Genomic DNA, 21,734 nt, shown 5'->3' with positions numbered 1-21,734 from the left:
AAAAACAAAATTAAGAAACATCCAATACCAGTAATGACGTACTGCACAATAATGTGCAGTGAATACACTTGACTTATAGTTTTCATCCTCTTTCTCTGTATGTTTAGCATTAGTTTGCTCAGAGGTTGATGTGCTTGCTGCTTTGTGAGCAGCTCTTATTTTCTCCACTCATGCGGCCCGCTTCTTTTCTTCTTCCGTTGGCATCTTTTCGTGTTAAAACTAATTGTTAGTTTTTGTGTTGCAATTACTTAGTACGTTTTTCTTAATTTTTCACTTAAGCTGGCACTTAAGTGTTCAATCTACCTCAAGAATGATTTAAGATATGAACAGGTAGAGATGGTAACGGTGAAGGTGGTAGGGAGGAGAACGGCGCCCGTACGCATGCGCCACACGGCCGCCCTGCTGCGCGCTGCCGAGAGTTGATTCTACAATAAAATAAAATAAAAATAAAAAGAGTAATAAAAATCATCACCTTGAAAGCGGACAGTAGACGTCACATAGTATATGTGTACCAAATTTCAGGTCAATAGGTCAAATGGTTTGCGAGCTACAGGCGATTTAAAATCCTGGACAGACAAACAGACAGCCATGGTAGCATATTATATAAGAAGATATATATATATATAAAAAAAAAAGAATTAAAGCAAAACATATTTCCTTTTGAAAACTTCTAATCTAGTTCATTGTCCATTACATTTAGGATTCAAGTTCTCCAGAGCATCATATCTACTCAGTTTGCTGAGGCCTCAAATATATAAAGATTTGGAATTGAAGGTAAGATTTTTTTTTTTTTTGATAACCACCCATTCATACATTTTTCAGGACCTGCTTATTCCATTTTAGTGTCAGAGAAAAGCAGTTTCTATCATGTAGTTGTTCCTAATAATTAAATTGAATTTGTTGTTTGGTATTATTTGTATTTTCTGCTCCTGCATGTTAAAAGCAGGAGGTAAAAATACTAAAATGAAAGGAAATGTATTACTTACTATTTCAAAGGAAATTTTACAAAATCAGTCATAAATATTGCAAGAGGAGATTTGAAAGTAATGAGGATATTTGCAAGAATAGCTCTCCTGTCAACAGTGCAGTATGATATTATCCAGGTAATTACACCCTGCACTCTGACCTCCAAAGGTCATGCGAAAAAACAACAGTGTGGAAAAAGTGTCCTATAAGTAAGTAATGTTTGTGTCAAATCTGACCAAAGAAAACAGTTAAATGCAAAAATCTTATAATTTATAACAGAATAAAAATGACAACAGAAAGCTTAATATTTATTATAGTTCCAAAGCCTTGAGAAAATATACAGAAAAATGATGGATAGAAAAAGATAAAATATTCAATGAATTTAAGTAAACAACAACATCAACATTTATTTATATGGCATGTTTTCATACAAGTGATGTAGCTCAAAGTGCTTTACAAGATGAAGGAAGAAAAATGAAAATATAAAAATAAGATTAAGCTATACTAAGTAACAAAGAATAAAGTAAGGTTCGATGGGCAGGAGGACAGAAAAAACAAAAAAAATCTCCAGAAGGCTAGAGAAAAAAAAAAACAATCTGCAGGGGTTCCAAGGCCACGAGACCACCCAGCCTCCCAAATAATCCATCCGTTTTGTAAATTTGGAGTAGATAGCAATAACATAAATTTCAACATGCATAAACAAAATTCATCAGAAGTCAAAGTTGTGTAATTTTCTAAGAATACTTTACATTTGTTCCCCTTGGGATTAATAAAGTATCTGTCTATCTATCTATCTATCTATCTATCTATCTATCTATCTATCTATCTATCTATCTATCTATCTATCTATCTATTTCAGAAATTCGTGTTAATAAAATGTAATGGTAAAGGCAGAGTAATACTTGCTATATTTTGGATTTTTTAGTTAATATATCATAATCTTTTATAATCGATTACAATATATATATATAATATGTAAAATATTAGGCCAAAAATGTGAAATATATAATATATATATAACATAATGTATAATATTATATATATATAATATATAATATTGCAATACAGATATATATATATATATATATATATATATATATATATATATATACAGTATATATATAAATATATATATATATACATATATATATATATATATATACTGTATATATATACATATTATATATATATATATATATATACAATGCATCCGGAAGTATTCACAGCGCATCACTTTTTCCACATTTTGTTATGTTACAGCCTTTTTCCAAAATGGATTAAATTCATTTTTTTCCTCAGAATTCTACACACAACACCCCATAATGACAACATGAAAAAAGTTTACTTGAGGTTTTTGCAAATTTATTAAAAATAAAAAAAATTGAGAAAGCACATGTACAAAAGTTTTCACAGCCTTTGCCGTGAAGCTCGAAATTGAGCTCAGGTGCATCCTGTTTCCCCTGATCATCCTTGAGATGTTTCTGCAGCTTAATTGGAGTCCACCTGTGGTAAATTCAGTTGACTGGACATGATTTGGAAAGGCACACACCTGTCTATATAAGGTCCCACAGTTGACAGTTCATGTCGGAGCACAAACCAAGCATGAAGTCAAAAGAATTGTATGTAGACCTCCGAGATAGGATTGTCTCGAGGCACATATCTGGGGAAGGTTACAGAAAAATTTCTGCTGCTTTGAAGGTCCCAATGAGCACAGTGGCCTCCATCATCCGTAAGTGGAAGAAGTTCGAAACCACCAGGACTCTTCCTAGAGCTGGCCGGCCATCTAAACTGAGTGTTCGGGGGAGAAGGGCCTTAGTCAGGGAGGTGACCAAGAACCCGATGGTCACTCTGTCAGAGCTCCAGAGGTCCTCTGTGGAGAGAGGAGAACCTTCCAGAAGGACAACCATCTCTGCAGCAATCCACCAATCAGGCCTGTATGGTAGAGTGGCCAGACGGAAGCCACTCCTTAGCAAAAGGCACATAGCAGCCCGCCTGGAGTTTGCCAAAAGGCACCTGAAGGACTCTTAGAACATGAGAAAGAAAATTCTCTGGTCTGATGAGACAAAGATTGAACTCTTTGGTGTGAATGCCAGGCGTCACGTTTGGAGAAAACCTGGCACCATCCCTACAGTGAAGCATGGTGGTGGCAGCATCAGGCTGTGGGGATGTTTTTCAGTGGCGGGAATTAGGAGACTAGTCAGGATAAAGGGAAAGATGAGTGCAGCAATGTACAGAGACATCCTGGATGAAAACCTGTTTAGAGCGCTCTTGACCTCAGACTGGGGCGATGCTTAATCTTTCAGCAGGACAACGACCCTAAGCACACAGCCAAGATATCAAAGGAGTGGCTTCAGGACAACTCTGTGAATGTCCTTGAGTGGCCCAGCCAGAGCCAAGACTTGAATCCGATTGAACATCTCTGGAGAGATCTTAAAATGGCTGTGCACCGACGCTTCCCATCCAACCTGATGGAGCTTGAGAGGTGCTGCAAAGAGGAATGGGCAAAACTGGCCAAGGATAGATGTGCCAAGCTTGTGGCATCATATTCAACAAGACTTGAGGCTGTAATTGCTGCCAAAGGTGCATCGACAAAGTATTGAGCAAAGGCTGTGAATACTTATGTGCTTGTGATTTCTCAGTTTTTTTATTTTTAATAAACTTGCAAAAACCTCAAGTAAACTTTTTTCATGTTGTCATTATGGGGTGGTGTGTGCAGAATTCTGAGGAAAAAAATGAATTTAATCCATTTTGGAATAAGGCTGTAACATAACAAAAGGTGGAAAAAGTGATGTGCTGTGAATACTTTCTGGATGCACTGTATATATATATATATCCATCCATCCATTTTCCAACCCGCTGAATCCGAACACAGGGTCACGGGGGTCTGCTGGAGCCAATCCCAGCCAACACAGGGCACAAGGTAGGAACCAATCCCGGACAGGGTGCCAACCCACCACAGGACACACACAAACACACCCACACACCAAGCACACACTAGGGCCAATTTAGAATCGCCAATCCACCTAACCTGCATGTCTTTGGACTGTGGGAGGAAACCGGAGCGCCCGAAGGAAACCCACGCAGACACAGGGAGAACATGCAAACTCCATGCAGGGAGGACCCGGGAAGAGAACCCTGGTCTCCTAACTGTGAGGCAGCAGCTCCACCGTGCCGCCCCCTACTGTGTATATATATATATATATATATATATATATATATATATATATATATATATATATATATATATCTGAAGTTATAATTTAATAAATTGCTAAATAGGAAAAGGACTGAATGTAACTCAACGGTTAACTAAATATAACTTAAGGTTTAAATGCATGAGATTTCTGCCTCATCAACGTAAATTTCCAAGGTTAGAATGAGGTAAAGGAGTAACGATTACCACTCCAGAAAGTGTGCATAAACTGATGGTAAAGGCCATACACCCGCCTATGAAGTGGTGACAAGATCAATAGGACAATCCACTAAACACCCCTCTCAATGAAGCAGTGTTGGGAATAATGGGAGAATTGACATGAGTCAAAAATAACTGGTGAATTTAGTTGATTGGAGGAGATGATAAAGTTCTACTTATTAAGAGTCAGATGGTGTGATGTATTAGATTAGGTGATGTAATTAGAAAAAAGTATAGAAATAAGATGAATTATTTAACTCTGGGGTCACTCAATGGACTGAGACATTTGTGCATAACACTGTGCAAATAAAGAACTATTCTGCTTTCTCATCTGGACTCTGTGACTGCCTTCTCTGAATACAGGGAAACATACTGAGTTTAGTTATATTTAGTTCTCATATGCCTTATGTTCTTGCAGAAACATGGTCTTAAAGTGTATCTGCGCAATCCTCATTCGTTTACACCATTGCTGGAAGAGGGGACAGCAGCTCATCCTCCTCGATCTTTGCTTCTGGGAAATGACATGGCTGAGAACCAACATCAGATCAGTGTGTTCTCAAAAAAAGATGCCAAAGTAAGATATTCGGTTTTGTAAAACTGCATGTGTTTGTTTATCCTGAGTTTTATGAAAGTATTTAATACTGCTTTGAGAGTCTTGAAGATACATCACTTGTTCAGTCTTGTTTAAAACATAAAAGCTAGGTTAATGATCACAATATCTGTCCTTAACATTCTGCTTTAATGCTATTTATTTTTGTTTGTAGGCATACCCCTTGTACCAGACCCACATGGAAAAGATTGCCAATGCAATTGAGCCTTTACTTGATGCCCCTCCTGTAAATATAGCAGGCATTTATTCTGGGGCACTAAAGGAAAAATTGGGTGCACTAAGAACGTTCATGCCACTTCTACAGACTGGTATGTTGTCATAATAATTCTTGGCGCATTGTAGGCTCCACACAGTTATTCATTTATTAACTCTTCTGTTAAAAAGGTATGCAAAAATGGTAGAACACACAGGCATTTGGCTGACCACACATAATCTATGCAGTCAAGTGCCTTTACCCTCTTTGTTATGAATCCTAAACTTTTTCCTGAGACAATTTGTTCTGTGCATTTCTTGTTATATATTATATTGAGAAGTAATACAAATCTGAGAAATTTCTTCTTACAGTATATCTTCACATTGTGTGATAAATATGGAATCCATCCGTCATTTCTTTAAACCACTTATTTTCTGTTTTTTTTTTCTATTAAAGGATTTCAAAAAAGGGACAGCATAGCATAGTACAGCAAGACTAAAAACTAGCCCTGGGTAAAGCATGAACTTATCACAGGGGCACAGGCCAATTTACAATCATCAAATAATATAATCTGCATGTCTTTGGATTCTGGGTGCAAACCAGAGTACCCAGAAAAGGCACCCCTGTGCTCAGCCAAACATGAGCACTTCACAAAGAAGGCTTTCCACACCATGCTTACAACCAAATCTGGAATCCAACAAAATAAAAGGTTAAAATCAGAGTCATTATATGAGTTGTTCGAGAAACACTTCTGCCTCTGTTTAAGAATAACAACTTTTCTTAAAATAATTGCACAAATATAGAAAATTGCTTGGATTCCTTGAAGCCATATAACTGGGCATGCAGTCACTCTTTCATAAGAACCACATGGCCAAAAGTAAGTGACCACAAGTCTTTGGTATTACATCCAAACACCCTAGTGATACATAGTTGCTTTGAAACTAAACGTGACATTCAACATTAAAAACTGTATAAAATAATATGAAGGTGAAAATGTAAGAAGATTAAAAGCACTTTAATGTAAAGTATACGATCTAAAAATATTTGTTGACTATTTATCCTCTAGTATATCCATATAGAGGGTATGGTTGTTCAGAGGTTAGCCCTGCGGTCTCACAATGTACTTCCTCCCTGTATCCACATGGGATTTTTTCAGGTTCTGTGATTTACACACAGATACAAAAGGACTGAGCGTTAGGCTTATCTGCAAGGCTAAACTGGCCTAGTCTGGATGCTTATGTTTGTGACCTAGAATGGAGTTTCATTCTCTGTTCATTCCTTTTTTGCCCTTAGCTCACATGGTATTTCAGAACACAATCATGTTTGGGACGATTGGCGTCACAGGTGTTTGTGATTACTTTGATATGTTTCATTGCTTCATTAGTGTAGGCATAAAATAGCTAGCCTGGCTTCTACACTTTGGAGTCTGTAGTTGACACTGTTCAACACGAGGGCAAGAGCTGTGTCAGTGAAAGTCAAAGAAGCCATTATGTGGCTGAAAAACAAAAATAAAACCATTAGAGACATCAGTAAAACCTTACGATTACCTAAATCAACTGTTTGGAATATCATTAAGAAGAAAGAATCCATTGTTGACCTCAGTAATTGCAAAGGCACTGGTGGTCAAAGGAAGTCATCCACTGCTGATGACAGAAAAATCCTCACTTGGTGAAAAGAAAGCTCCAAACACCTTCAGGAGGCAGATGTGGAAGTGTCAGAGACTACTATCTGCCGAAGAATTCATGAACAGAAAATATAGAGACCACACTGCAAGATGCAAGTGCTAGTTAGTCACAAGACCAGGATGGCCATATTACAGTTTGTAAAAATGTACTTAAGATCTTGCAGAATTCTGGAATAAGGTCTTGAGGACAGATGAGACAAAGGTTAATCTGTATCAAAGTGATGGCAAGAGCAAAAGGAACTACCCAAGATCCAAAGCTTCCCAGCTCATTTGTTAAACATGGTGGTGGGGGTGTTATGGCTTGGGTATGTATGGCTGCTACAGGTACTGACACACTTATCTTCCTTGATGATGAAACCGGTGACGGTAGCCACACAACAAATTATTAAGTGTAGAGAAACATCTTATCTGCTCAATTTCCAGTAAATGCCTGCAAACTCATTTGATGGTTCTTCATCGTTCAACAAGATAATAATCCAAACATACTGCTAAGGCAATACAGGAGTGCCAGTCACCCAATTTAAATCCAATTGGGCATGACTTCCATATACTGAAGAGAAAACTTAAGGGGACAAGCCCCTGAAACAAACAGGAGCTGAAAATGGCTACATTAGAGGCTTGGCAGAGCATCACCAGAGAAGATACTCAGCATCTGGTGATGTCTATGAATCACAGACTTCAAGCAGTCATTGCATGCAAAAGATATGTAACAAAGTACTAAGTATGACTGCTTTAATATTCCTGCCATTGCCGAGTTCCAAACATTATTATGCCTTGAAATGGGGGGTGAGGGTGTTTGTATGAAAAGTGTTGTCATTTGTACATGGTGTGACCAAAATGTACGCAAATAATCTTAAATGTAAGTCTGCAATGTGCACTTTAATCACATCTGAATTGTATGATTTGTAATTTTAAACTGTGGAGCAGAGGGATAAATCAAAGAAAATGTGTCTTTGTCCCAAACATTATGGAAGACACATCTATCTATCTATCTATCTATCTATCTATCTATCTATCTATCTATCTATCTATCTATCTATCTATCTATCTATCTATCTATCTATCTATCTATCTATCTATCTATCTATCTATCTATCTATCTATCTATCTATCTATCTATCTATCTATCCTTATTTAACTCATCTCATCTTATTTATTAAAATATGCAGTGTTGTCTATTTTGTATATTTAAAAAGGAAGAAGACTTGGAAAGAGCATTCCAGATTTCTATGAACTTTTAACAGCACCAACAACTAAAGTAAAATATCAGAGTTTAATTATTAAGCTTTTTCAATGTCATTTTTCTAGATATAAAAATGTGATTACTTTAATCAATCTATTTATTGTATAATTTATACATGCATCACAATTTTTTAAACAAACTGAAATTCATATTTTCTTGATGTTTTTCTTGTTAGATGTTAACCAAATGTCAGTAAAATAAGTGTGCTACAAGTGCTGACATGTACATTACTGATTAATGTTTAAACACGGTTACATTTATAATTACTATTAAGATGTCTTTCAATAATAATGCATTTACAACTGATTTATATCCCTTTATAAACACCTACAAAGGAATGACTAAAACATAGCATAATTTGCATTTGAGTAAGCTACAAAAAGTCCAGTATTTTCATTTATTTCACTATACCTTAAGACAGGTTATTCTGTTCACAGATTTTAAATCGCTGGTTTGATTCGGAGCCCCTAAAAGCTACTCTTGCTACAGACTCTTTGATTGGTGCAATGCTTACGCCCAGCACACCAGGAAGTGGGTATGTAAGTTTTCTTCATTATCTTCTCACAGCAGATATTATGCAGTTGTTAATAATAGCTTCATTTTACATTACACATAAAAATGTCTTTACATAAATCAACTTATGGTTTAACCATATTCGTGATAGGGCTTCAGAAAGTCAATTCTTGAAACATAATGAACAAACTGCTTTGATATTGGTACTTAAATTCTGAGTTTATTTTAATGTAACTTATCCACATTACTTGTTTCCAAGTTCACGTTGTTTCTTCTGTTTAGGCAATACCAACGAACATTTATAAAAACAAAAGACTTTATGTTCAAGTATGAGAAAACTCAGCCTCTGTACATTCAAAGGAGAATAAACAATGTGTATAATAAGCAATAATCAATGACTTTGTGACATGAAGGTTGGTGCTGATGCCTCACAGTTCCAGTACTGACTTTTACAGAATCTCCCCCTGCCTGCATGGGTTTTTGTGTGGGTACTCCAATATTCCAAAGATGTATATTGTTAAGACAATTTTTTATTGACCCTAAATATTCTCCATTATGAGAGATTGTGCCCCATGATAGATCAGCAATCTGTCTGTGGTTAGTTTCTTACTTACACTCTAAGTTGGATTAAATGGCTACGAAAATAGATAGATGATAATCAGTACATGTATATGTAGAATATTTTTATTTGTTCAGCTTAGTGTAACAAGAAAAATATTAAGATATTTTAGTAGTCAATGTATGCAACACTATACAAAATAGAGTGAGGTTATTAATGGCAGAATGCGTCTATCAGGAATTCTGCATGGAACTGAGTCAAGAAGCGGAGGGCATGAAGGGCATCAAACTGGACTCAGGAGTGATCCTTGGGTCTGTTGCCCTTTCAGTGGATTCAACACCTGTGGCCTGCCTTCTTGAATCACAGTGATCTGTATTTCAAATTCATCTGAGCCATCAGCATAATAGGAGGGATAACAGGGGCAAAGTCCAAACTATTATGCATCAGTTATTGCCAGAGAATATGTAAAGTGTGTAGCTAGAGATAAGCTACAATTTGCAGGTCCAACATGTTTTCTAAAGACATAAGGTCCTATGTAATGAATTAGGAGCCAGTTTACATGATGACCCATAAAGACATTCAAAAGGGGACATTTTCCGTGTTGAGTAAATCAATGTATTTCATGACTTCTGCATCAAGAACAAAAATCCAGTCCAATTCTCTTGGTTGGAATAAGCAGTTTATCTCAAACACTTTTCTAAATCTTGGTCAACTCACTCTGTCTGGCCATTGGCCTCAGGATTATAGTGAGCTGTTAAATTGATGGAGCATCCAAACCTTATACAAAAGGATTTCCAAAATCTAGAAACAAACTGAGGTCCTCGATCTGACACTATTGATGAATGAAACCATGAATATACAGTACGTTGCAAAAATATATCAGCTGACAGATGGTAACCCCTTAAAAGGAATGAAATGAGTGTATTTAGAGAACCTGTTGACTATTACTAAAATAGTAGTACACACGTTAGAAATCTGTTATGAAATCCATAGCATCATGTTCCTATGGATGAAGGGGCACTGGTAGTAGTTACAATAATCCAATAGACAATCCACACATGGTTTAGCAGAACAAATTTTGCATGTAGCAATATACTTTTGTACATCAGAGGTCATTCCTTTCCACCGAAATATACTTTCAATAAGGTTTAATAATTGTGCAACTCCTGGATGATTGAAAATAGTAGACTGATGACGTAACTTGAAAATCTAGGCTATGAGATAAGATAGACACATTTGCTGATGTATTTTCTTGATTTTAAGAAATTCAAACACTCATCATAACTTCTTTAATATTGGGAACAATTAATATGTCTAAAAAATTTCCTTTGAGAATAATCGCTACTGTATCTTCCAAACTTTCATCAGGCTCATACAGTATATACAAGATAATGCATCAGCTTTTCTTTCCTGGTTTATGTGAGATAATGAAACTGAAATTCAACCATTTTAAAAGGAGACTGCACTTTAGTCAACCGCTCATCTTCCTCTGTGGCATCTTTCAGGATCAGGAGCAGGAATTCATCTTGGAAAATCAGTGTCAAGCGTCATTATTGACATTTGAGTGTTGATACCCAGATGTGAATAGCTGTCTCTGTTCTGTAGGCAACTAGGCAATAATAACAGGAAAATTCACATTTTCTATCGCTTCTATTCTTTCATGCTACGGAAGCTATTTTCTTTATTTTACAAAGATATTCCCTTCTGTCACTGGATTGATTATATATGCATGTGCTTCACTGAGAGAGAATGTTGTAACGACACGGTAGGTGCGAGAGACGAATTAGTTACTTTACGCGAACTGCTGGTGAGGTGGCCCTAAAAAAGACTTTTTGTTTCTTCAGTGGCTGCTTCCCCCATGCTGCCTAGATGTTCGGTGGCAACACATGCTCCCAGCTGCTTTGTTCTTTTGTCCAATCATGCATGCCACCCGGCTGTGTCTCACACTGCTCAGTCAGGGACAGAGGCAGCCCATTTATCACTCTTTCCCTTGGCACCTCACCAGCAACTGTGCATCAGGGCTAATGTACACTATTATCCAGGACATGCCTCCAAAGTGCTCTCTAAGTGCTGTGTCTGCATGCACCTGCCCACCTAATCCTCCCCCAACAAATTCCCCACCTCCACCACTCGGAGAACTTCTTTTATGCCAACTTTACCAGGTGACTCTGAGCTGCCATTCTTGTCTCATATCACCAGTGTCCACATGAGTTTTACATGTTCTCACTGTGTTTTTATGGATTGATTGGTATGAGTGACACTGTCACGTAAGCACATTGTTTTTTTATTACCATGTCCTCAGCAAGAGGGACTGATTATGCATTAAAAAAAGTTGTTTGTTTGTGGAGCTTCAGTATGATCTATAGCACACTCCCTGAACAGTCATTCTAGCCTAATATTATAATGTGAGTTATACACAGGTGTCAAGGCCATCAGGGAATCACTGAAAGACATTGTTTTTTAGGAATATAAAGTTAATGCAAAGACAAAAACACATAAATTAATCTTGATTAAACCAAGTTGTAATTGATTATGTTTCAGAATGTAAGGACTATGTCAAGTATATATTTTAAATAAGTGTATACTTAATAATTATATTGTGATTATATGTGGTCCATGTTGTGACATGTTCAGAGTACAGTGAAATTCTTACTTGCTTGTGCTTGTCAACATGCAACATGTTACCACTCTGTGGCGCTATGATTTATTTAGCATATCTACCTTACCTCAAAACTTATATCTTTTCTTTATCTGAACAATTATAGAAAACTTGATCATATTCTCCTGATTCTAATTCTTAAAAATAATAATAATAATTCTTTGCATTTATATAGCGCTTTTCTCACTACTCAAAGTGCTCAGCAATTGCAGGTTAAGGGCCTTTCTTAAGGGCCCAACAGAGCAGAGTCCCTTTTTGGCATTTACGGGATTCGAACCGGCAACCTTCCGATTGCCAGTGCAGATCCCTAGCCTCAGAGCCACGTATTGCATTTTACAAGCCTGAGATTTAATTTATAAATCATAAATTCATTCTATTCATTTTAATTCAGAAGGAGAGGAATAGAAAGTATCATAAAGTTATAGTGTCAGTGTTTAGACCTCAGGGCATTCGAGAGGAACAATTGACAGATGGAATGATCTATAAAGTTGTAAATTCTGTCAGCTGAATTCCTTAAACCATTCTTAAATGTAGATACAACTGTGTAGAATTTTCAGTATAACAAACAGCCAACACATACAGTACCTTGTTGTGAAAATTGAGAAGCCCAAGATCCTCTTTACACCAATGAGAATCTTCAAAAGGACAGGTGCTTGATTGGAACTGAGAATGTGAGAATTGTGGTAGTCACAGCATCTGGCAAACAAAAGAAATGGGTGTGTAAGATTTTCTTTTCTGTTGCTGTTACTTTTTACTTTGTATTTGCCATTTTAATAGTTTCCCCCTATTCATTTGGCTAATAATGTTTATTTCTGCTAAGTTTGGACTTTATTCTTTCTGAGTTTGCCCACATTGGATGAGTGTTACTACGTATAATTTATATACCATCAGTCTCTCAGGAAGGGTCGCTCAGCCCTAGTGTATCTTTCAAGAACTTTACCAATCACTTGTTTCTCACACCTTGTCTTCTTTTCTCTGACACTCTCATGACATTTGAATGTCTTCTTCCTCTAAGTTAGCCTTTACTTTAAATGCCCCCCCCCCCAACCCCACTCCCGCTATCATTCAAGTAGACATCTGGAACAGCTTTTAGCACCCTGTTTGTGTTACTTCTTGCCAAGCTCTCGATCAATTCAGTATGGTCCTTTTTGGCTACATGGTCATTAGGCTGGAATTCTCTCTAGCAGCCATTAGTGCTCTGGCTCCCCAAAACCATTAAAAGGCAAGTCCTCCTTGCTAGCACCACACAAGCCCATTTCCTTAATGATAACAACAGTTCCACTTCTCTAAAGCTGCTCCCAGTACTTGGATGGAAGAATAGTGGTGCCCTGCCAGTCCTTCCTGAACTTATCCTTAGACCCACTTGCTAGGAATTGTATGATACCATCTGCTGGTGATAAGGCACACAGACATTAATATGCTAATTCTCTCAAAGTGTTGAATTCGGGTGAATATAGCAACCTGGAGGAACATACATGCTCCCTCAAAAGATTCTAATCTTTTTTTCTATGTCAAAGGAGGACAGTTTAATAAAGAAATAGTCTTTTTTATTGAATCATAAAATTATCATACTTATTAATTTAGATTCAGTCCTGCATGGAAGCGGCATAAAAAACCTTTGACTCCTACTCTTCAATTTCTGCTACCTCCCACTCAGACTTCTCTGTTTGTAATTAGAATAATATATTTACCATGTTGACTGAATGCACAAAACATACAAGATACAAGACATTTAATTTCTGCCAGTGTGAATAATGAGGCTACTTTTTGGCACTCTAACCAGTTAAAGTTCAGGTTTATTGTTGTTGTGGCATACAAACACTGAGTAACATCTCTCTATTATTAAAAAAAATCCTGGGTCAAAACGTGATTTTCTCGGAGAGACTTTAAAGTCCCGCAAGACAAGGGCAGCTGCTGTACACGCAGCATGGCACAAGCAGCAGCAGCAGCAAGATAGCTGATCAAGCATAGAGGATGTAAAAAAAATGTATTTGTTACCCATTGTATCACCGTTTAAGAGGGGGTTTAGGAGAAGTGACCGCATCTCCTTAACTTGCGTTCAGCCCCCCTCTTCACAGTGCGAGTTGCAGAGACACAAAGTGGCTGGCACGTAGCGCCCCCTGGCAGGGGGAAGGGGGTGGGCGAACAAAGCGAGCAGTGGGCAAAGCCCCCTAGTTTAACATAAGATTAAACTTACAAAGTGAAAAAAGAAGCTATATTTGTATCAAAATTCTAAAAGAAAAATTAGTTTATTCGAATTAGTATATGCAAAACTGGAAATTTTAACACATTATATTACAATTTGTATTTAGTTGATCCATTTTTTTCTGACTCCAACTGCAGTAACCTAATAATTGCTTCTTCCTCTGACCCCACAGCCCTAGCCATATGTATGGGTGTGTAACATTTTAAATTTATATTTTAAATTCATGAATGTATATTAGAACTTGATTATTCTGCATTTTTTCTATATAGGTATGTGCTTTTACATCATGTTATGGGAGAGATTGAAGGGATTAAAGGTGCATGGGGTTATGCAGAAGGAGGAATGGGTGGTGTATCAAAAGCAATTGCCAATTCAGCCCAGGCTCATGGTGCATCAATCTTCACTGAAAAGGTGAGGACTGATTAATTAGAAATGAATACTCAATGGCTTAAACCATAGCTTTAGTAACGTTTTAAAGACATACACTAAACTTTGAATAAGTTTTGATGTTATAATACTTTTTTTTCCATTTCCTTAATATTTATGTATTTCCTTAAAGATTTTTAATCACTTTGTGGCAAGCTGTGGTCAAACTTTAAATATAAAATCAGTCATATGCCTTTTTCTGTCTTCTGCTGATAAAAGGCCGTGCAGCAGATTCTGGTGAATGACAATGGCAGAGTGAAAGGGGTTCTTCTAAAAGATGGAACAGAGGTTCGCAGTAAAGTAGTTCTGTCCAATGCCACTCCACATGTGACCTTCAGGGAGCTTACGCCTCAGGTGTGTAACAGGTTGGTTTATCAACAACAATTTTCATGTCCTTTGAATGTGTTTTACCAAACCCAGATTACAAAAAAATCACTTTTTTACTGAGGTAATTCAAATTAAATTATTTATGTGCTCCCATAAACCATTATATAAATACCTATGTGTAAATAAATTTTAAAAATCAAATAAAAGTGTTCCTTGTGCTATCATAAAATTATGTTATACTGTTTATTGTAGAATTTCCTGCCCCCGGAGTTCATTAAAGCTGTTTCTCAGATTGACTATTGTTCTCCTGTCACTAAAATTAACGGTAGGTACTACAGAACACTGGTAGGTTCTAAAATATACTCAGTGGGTCATATATGACAAATTCAACCAATCTTTGGTTCTGAGATTACTCTGCCATTGCTCAGAAACTACACTGCTACACTGCTTTACATCCAGCCAATATAGTGTTTGTTAATGGCAAGCTAATATTGGGTGAGGTGAGGAGGTATGTAATGGCACTGTGGTTAGCACTGTTGCTTTATGGATCTAGTGTCCAGTAAGCTACTGTGCATGTGGAGTTTGTATATTCTCCCCAAAAATTGTGTGAGTTTTTCACTAGGTATTCTGTTTGTCCTCCCATACCCCCCAAGGCTGTGTGTGTTCCTTAGATTAATTTGTAATTTATGTGTGAGTGTGATTGTGGGTGTGTGCATGAATCAGCATTGAAATGGTACAGTGGCCCATCCAGGACTGGTGGTTACATTGGAAGGGCCATGGCCTCCTGCATCTGTGAAATGGATTAAGTAGAGTTTGGGAATGCTATGTTATGAGTTTTTATAATATATATTGTACTAATGGCTGATGGTGATTCTTTGTATGTGGCAACATGGAGATAGAGCAGATAGCACTTTGGCACTGGCTCATTTTAGGGCTGGGTGAAGGTAGGGTTGCCTGTGTGCTATAATGGAAGTTCTTCTAATCCAGGGTGCCTACAGTGGCTCCACATAAGTTTTGTAAAAGTGATTTTGCATGTTGTTCTTATGTTTGCATTATGAGGCTCATTTTTGTAATTCTGGGAGACAACATAAGTGCCATATTTACTGGCAACTGTACATTTCCCTTAGGAAAATGTGTGTTAATGAGGATGTCTTATTTGTTGAACTACAATCTGATCCAGAGGTTGTTTCTGCCAGTACAGCCTCCGGCTTTCTATCTGAAAAATTAAAATTGAAGAAGAAAATAGATGTCTGTAGCCTTTTTTATATGATGGATTCTTGAAAAGCACTAACCAAAGGTAATAGCATATACTCAGATTTCATTTCTTTGAGTTAGTGAACTTTAAACACATTTTAATAGAATATCTAGATTTCTTTGTGTACAGAATATATATATTTATATAAAATATAAAATAACAGTTGTTAAAGACAGTATATAAAGATCCTGGAATTAATTCAAAATATACAGATTTTTAACTTTTACCATGTAAGGATTTTCTTTTTTTTGCATATGTATACAAAATAGTTTTAGTTTAAACAGGTAGTGAAAGATTTATAGTATGTATCTATAAATACATTTGTGAACCTCATATGTTTACAAAAATTCTAATCACATTGGGACATATTTAAAATCATGACCAATTCTGGGAATTGCAGAAACTATAAAACTCGGCTTATATTTTAAGAAAACAGTTTAATGAAAGCATCTCTTATTCAGGCTTGAGACTCATTACAAAAAAGCTAGACTACCTAGTAAACAAAATACAAAACAAGAAGCTCTTCATTTCCTATTTTTTCACATTTTTTGTAGAAGAAAACCATGAAAACACTTAATAGTTTCTTGCCCAAAAAAAACTGATGCCACCCCTTGAGGGCCTGATTCAGTGACCCTATTAAATACAGTTTTGTTGTCTTTTCAATACTTTTCTGTCCTATAGTTAACATCTCACTTATTCATTAAAGATCAGATGATGCTGGATGATTGTCCTTAAATTAGGATTATTGTTAAAGGGTCAGCTTAAGAGATCATCTTTGGAGACATGAAACTGCATTGGGTTTATGGGAGCTGCTTATTTCACAGTATTTTAAAGGCTTGATACCCTGGAGTTTTACCAGCCTGCCTGCGTCACTGCATTCATAAGGACACAAATGCTCAGACTGAAGGCAACCTGCGATTGAAGCCAAAAATGTTAAAAGAACCCAAATCTTATATCCAGTTTCTTATAATGTGCCTAAATAGGTGTTTATATTCAAAGGATACTTATAAAATAGCCTCACTAATAATAATTATAAAGCAACCTCATAAGGATGACATGCTGATGTTACCGACCTCAGGCCTAGGGGAACCTGGGCCAGGTACAAGCCACTGTTGCTACAGGGTGTAGCCACAGCAATATGGTGTAAAACATAAAAGAAACAGACAGCAGTCCCAAGTCTCAGACCATACTTCTCTGTTCTCTTCTACCTTTATTCTCCTTTTCCCAGAAATATATATATGCTTCAATTTCTGCATAGATGAACATGGTAATCAGTGAAAACAATGGTGCAAACCAATTTACTCTGTATAACAAATAGTGTAAACACATTTACTTTGAGTACTTGATTAGAAACCAATGTCCCCAGAACTCGTTAATTTTCCAAGGAAGCAGACAGTTCTGTATCTACACATTGTGTGTAGATAAGATACTACATCAAAGCAGTCTGACTATTCAAAGCAGGTGACTCTTTAGCAAGACAGGTAAATATTTGTGTCCTGTAGATAGCCATCAGCAATAACCTGTAGCAGAATTTTCCAGAAATTCTGCCTTTTCTTTAAAACACTGGTTTATAGCCCATTACACTCTCCCCTATTTTTTTTTGAGATGTCTCCTGACATCTTGCTCCAAAGGCTCGGCCTTTAGTTCAGTGTCTATTGTGTTTCAACCATAATAATCAAATTCTGGGTATGCTGGATACATTATGGTGGGGCTTGGTAACAGATACCTAGGATTCTGTATAACTGCATGGACACCAGGATTCCAAGGCTGGTATGATGGCTGCCCCAGTCTGTGGTATGTGAATACTTCTCTGGGTCTGACAGTGCGAGTCGATCTTCTTAAAGTGTCCCCTTCTCTGTCACTCTGGTGTTCTGTTGCTAGGTATTCTTGACCATTTGTGGGTTCCACTGCTTCATCAATATTCCCCACCTGGGGTTCAGCAACACTGGTCTCCATTTCCAGTCCTAATTCCCTTGATGTTCCTTGCAAAGGATTTCTGTCAGTTTCTCGTGGTTCTCGTGGTTCAGGGTAGTCCTCTTGGGCCTTGGCTCTGAGCCTGGAGCGTGACTCAGATTCTATGACCTCAGATCTGACATGTGCAGGAAAGCATGGCAAGCGACGGGGGCCATATGAGGTTTCTGCTTCCTCATTGGAGTGATCAGATGCTGAGTCTGGTGTCTCACTATTTGTTTTTGCTGGTCTTTGCATTTTCCTTTTCACTGTGTTCAATTTAGTGTCTTTTTCAAGAGGTAAGTCATTGACAGGGAGCAGGAGGTTGCGGTGTAGTATCCGGGGTGTTCTGCTACCAACTTCTGGCTGTACCTTGTACACTGGGCTGTCTTTAATTCTCTCCACAATACGACATACCTCTTTTTCCCAGTAGTCACGGAGTTTTCCTGAGCCTCCTCTCTCAGATAGGTTTCTGACTAAGACTCTGTCACCTGGTTGAAGAATAGCGCCCCTCACTGTACGGTCATAATACTGCTTACCCTTGGCCGATGCTTTCCGACTGTTATCTGCAGCAATCTGGTAAGCTTCTTTCATCTTGGTTGCCCATTTTTGCACAAAGTCCTGGCTGTCTGTTTCCTCATTGTCAGTTGTAAGATTAAACAACAAATCGATAGGTAATCTTGGAGCTCTGCCATACAAGAGGAAAAATGGTGAATAGCCAGTTGATTCGTGTCTTGTACAATTATATGCATGCACAATTTGTGGTAGGTAGTCTTTCCACTTTGACTTTTTCTCTTCTTCCAAGGTTCGGAGCATCTGAAGCAGAGTTCGATTTAATCGTTCTACTGGATTCCCCTGTGGATGATAGGGGGTGGTGCGGGAGTGAGTTATTCCAGATAGTTGTTGGAGCCTCTGAAATAAGTTATTTTCAAACTCACGCCCCTGGTCATGGTGCAGCTTTGCAGGGTAGCCAAAACGAGGGATAAAGTCTTGGAAAATCTTCTCAGCTGCGGTTTTTCCAGATTTGTTTTTGGTGGCATATGCTTGTGCAAAGCGAGTGAAGTGATCCATCAGAACCAGAACATATTCATAACCTCCTTTACTTGGCTCAAGATGTAGAAAGTCCACAGACAGCAGTTCAAAAGGTTCGCTTGTAGTAATAGAGCCCATAGGTGCTCTGTCTGGGTTACTAGGGTGCTTCTGCTTGATGCAGATGCATTGTCGAATTACATAATCTTCAATCTCTTGCTGCATGTAAGGCCAATAAAACCTTTCTCTGGCCAGATGAATCACCTTGTCAGATCCGATATGTCCCATATCATCATGGAGGCTTTTAAGGACAACTGGTTTCAGCTTATGTGGCAAGACAAGTTGCTTTCTTTTTCCTACTTGCCTGTACAGTACTCCCTTGTCAATGGTGAGTTTGTTCCATTCATGTATCAGTCTCTTTGTTTCAGTTCCCATTTGTTCCTTGTCCTTCTTATTTGGACCCCATCCTCTGCTTTTGAGGTTAATCACTTCACTGATGGTAGCATCTTCTTGCTGTGCAACCCTAATATCATTTGGTGTGATTTTATCAGCACTTCCTGGCAACACATCGTTCTCCATTGAGGTGAACTGTAGAGCAGCCACCCATGGCACTTCTTTATCTTTAGCTGCTTTGTCCCCCTGCCAGACAGCTGAGACGACTTCTGGAGATATTGTTTCCTTATACTCAGTGATAGTGGCCTGTAAATCCACAGGGAAGCGGGACAGTGTATCAGCATCTGTATTTGCTTTCCCAGGGCGGTATTTGATGTCAAAGTTAAAGTCTGCTAATTCTCCAACCCAGCGATGACCCACTGCATTCAATTTTGCTGTACTCAGAACATATGTCAGAGGGTTATTGTCAGTATATACAGTGAAGGTGGGTGCATAATATAGATAGTCTCTAACTTTTTCACAGATTGCCCACTTCAGGGCCAAAAATTCTAACTTGCCAGAGTGGAGATGGTAATTTCTTTCAGCTGGGGTGAGTGTTCTCGATCCGTAGCCAATTACACGTAGTTTACCATCCTGCTGTTGGTAAAGTACTGCTCCTAGTCCTTCGTTTGATGCATCAGTGTGCAAAACAAAGGGCAATTCAAAATTTGGAAAAGCCAGTATGGGTGGAGTGGTGAGTATATCCACAAATTTAGAAATGACTGTACGATGTTCATTAGTCCATTGAACTGGTGTCCTTGAAGGTAGCTGTACATTGGATTTTATCCTCCCTCTTACTGTAGTCAACAAGCTAGATTTTCCAGTATTTCCAATAGTTCCATTTAAAAGTTCAAACAAAGGTTTTGCCAACCTGGAAAAGTCCTGTATGAAGGAGCGGTAATAACTAAGGAAGCCCAGCAATGATCTGACTTCTCCAACTGTTGTGGGTTCCTTTTCCACTAATTGTCGGACTGCTTCCAAATCCTTAGGGTCAATCTGTACCCCCTCTTCTGACACTAGACGACCTACGTACCGGATTTGTTGTCTGAATAACTCGCATTTCTCTGGTCGTAATTTTATTCCGTGCTCTCTCATTCGACACAGTACCCGTCTCAAGTCTTCCACATGGTCATGAAATGTTTTGGAAAAGCAAAGTACATCATCCAAATATGGAGTGCAACATTCATCTCTCAATTGTTCCAGTACCCCTTCCATGCATCTTTGAAATGCTGCAGGAGCGTTGCTCAAGCCAAAAGGAATGCGTACCCACTCATATAGCCCCCATGGGGTACTGAAAGCAGTGACAGATCTTGAGTCCTCATCCATGAAACCTTGATGATATGCACTTCCTTGATCCAGGATTGAAAACCATGAGTAGCCCCCAAGGTTATCCAGTAGGTCTTGAATGCGTGGCAGGGGGTGTCTGTCAGGGATGGTTTTACGGTTTAGCTCTCTAAAGTCCACACAAAGACGTAAACTTAAGTCCTTTTTCCTGACACAGACAACTGGAGAAGAGTAAGCCGAAGCGGACTTCTTTATCCAACCATTGTCCAAAAGGTTCTGGATGTATTCTTTCACCTCTTTGTATAAGGGCTTTGGAATAGCATTGTACCTTTTCTGCACAGGAGTATCATCTTTCAAGTGGATTTTTAGCTTCAAATCTGGAATGCAACCAATTTCACCATCTTCACATGAAAATACATCTGATTCTTCATATAACATGTGCTTGACTACCTCTTGTTCTTCCTCTTTTAAGTGGGACAAATCTACTGGTGGGTTCCATTTCTCCCTAGCAGTAACCTTGTATTTGTTGCTTCCCTGATTAACTCTACTGTACTCTGGGTGTGCAGCATTGACTTGGCCATCAACTAGCTGGCTGAGTATTACTGGGTCAGATGGTGGGGGAAGGACTGGCCAGATATCAATAATTTCTTCTAGAGTGCCTAATAATGTTCCACTAGGAAGGTAGATATCATGTAAGGTGTAATTTTGGAGAGGTATGGTAATTAGTTTTGAAGTACCAGTTGGATTGTCAACAATGGCAGGGAGTAGTTCAATGCCCTCTGGGCAATGATTCTCTGCTAGTGGCTCAAAAGTCATTGTGCCTCGTCTAGGCAAAGCCCTAATTTTACATCTCACTTGACATATTTGACATGCTGGGATAACCAGCCCCTTTTTGCCCATCCTTACTGTAATACCTGGTGATATTGCTTCCCCAGGTTTTACTCCTACTGCAGAGATGATATTATCTGCTGTGTCACCTTTCAGGT

The 21,734-nt window shown here is 38.0% G+C and overlaps 1 protein-coding gene across 2 annotated transcripts in view; it reads left to right on the top strand.

Moving 5' to 3' along the window:
* The window catches only part of pyroxd2 (pyridine nucleotide-disulphide oxidoreductase domain 2), a 63,571-nt gene that overhangs the window by 12,663 nt on the left and 29,174 nt on the right, over positions 1 to 21,734 (top strand). For both annotated transcript variants that reach the window (XM_051922945.1, XM_028795670.2), the window contains exons 4-11: positions 701 to 774; positions 4,797 to 4,952; positions 5,143 to 5,296; positions 8,062 to 8,123; positions 8,546 to 8,643; positions 14,315 to 14,456; positions 14,691 to 14,825; positions 15,051 to 15,123. In XM_051922945.1, coding sequence (XP_051778905.1) covers positions 701 to 774; positions 4,797 to 4,952; positions 5,143 to 5,296; positions 8,062 to 8,123; positions 8,546 to 8,643; positions 14,315 to 14,456; positions 14,691 to 14,825; positions 15,051 to 15,123 — 894 coding nt within the window. The remainder of the gene's footprint in view (positions 1 to 700; positions 775 to 4,796; positions 4,953 to 5,142; positions 5,297 to 8,061; positions 8,124 to 8,545; positions 8,644 to 14,314; positions 14,457 to 14,690; positions 14,826 to 15,050; positions 15,124 to 21,734) is intronic.

Source organism: Erpetoichthys calabaricus, chromosome 2, assembly GCF_900747795.2.
Source record: "Erpetoichthys calabaricus chromosome 2, fErpCal1.3, whole genome shotgun sequence".
In the NCBI taxonomy this organism is placed as follows: Eukaryota; Metazoa; Chordata; class Cladistia; order Polypteriformes; family Polypteridae; genus Erpetoichthys; species Erpetoichthys calabaricus.
This window is presented reverse-complemented; position numbering and strand designations above follow the sequence as displayed.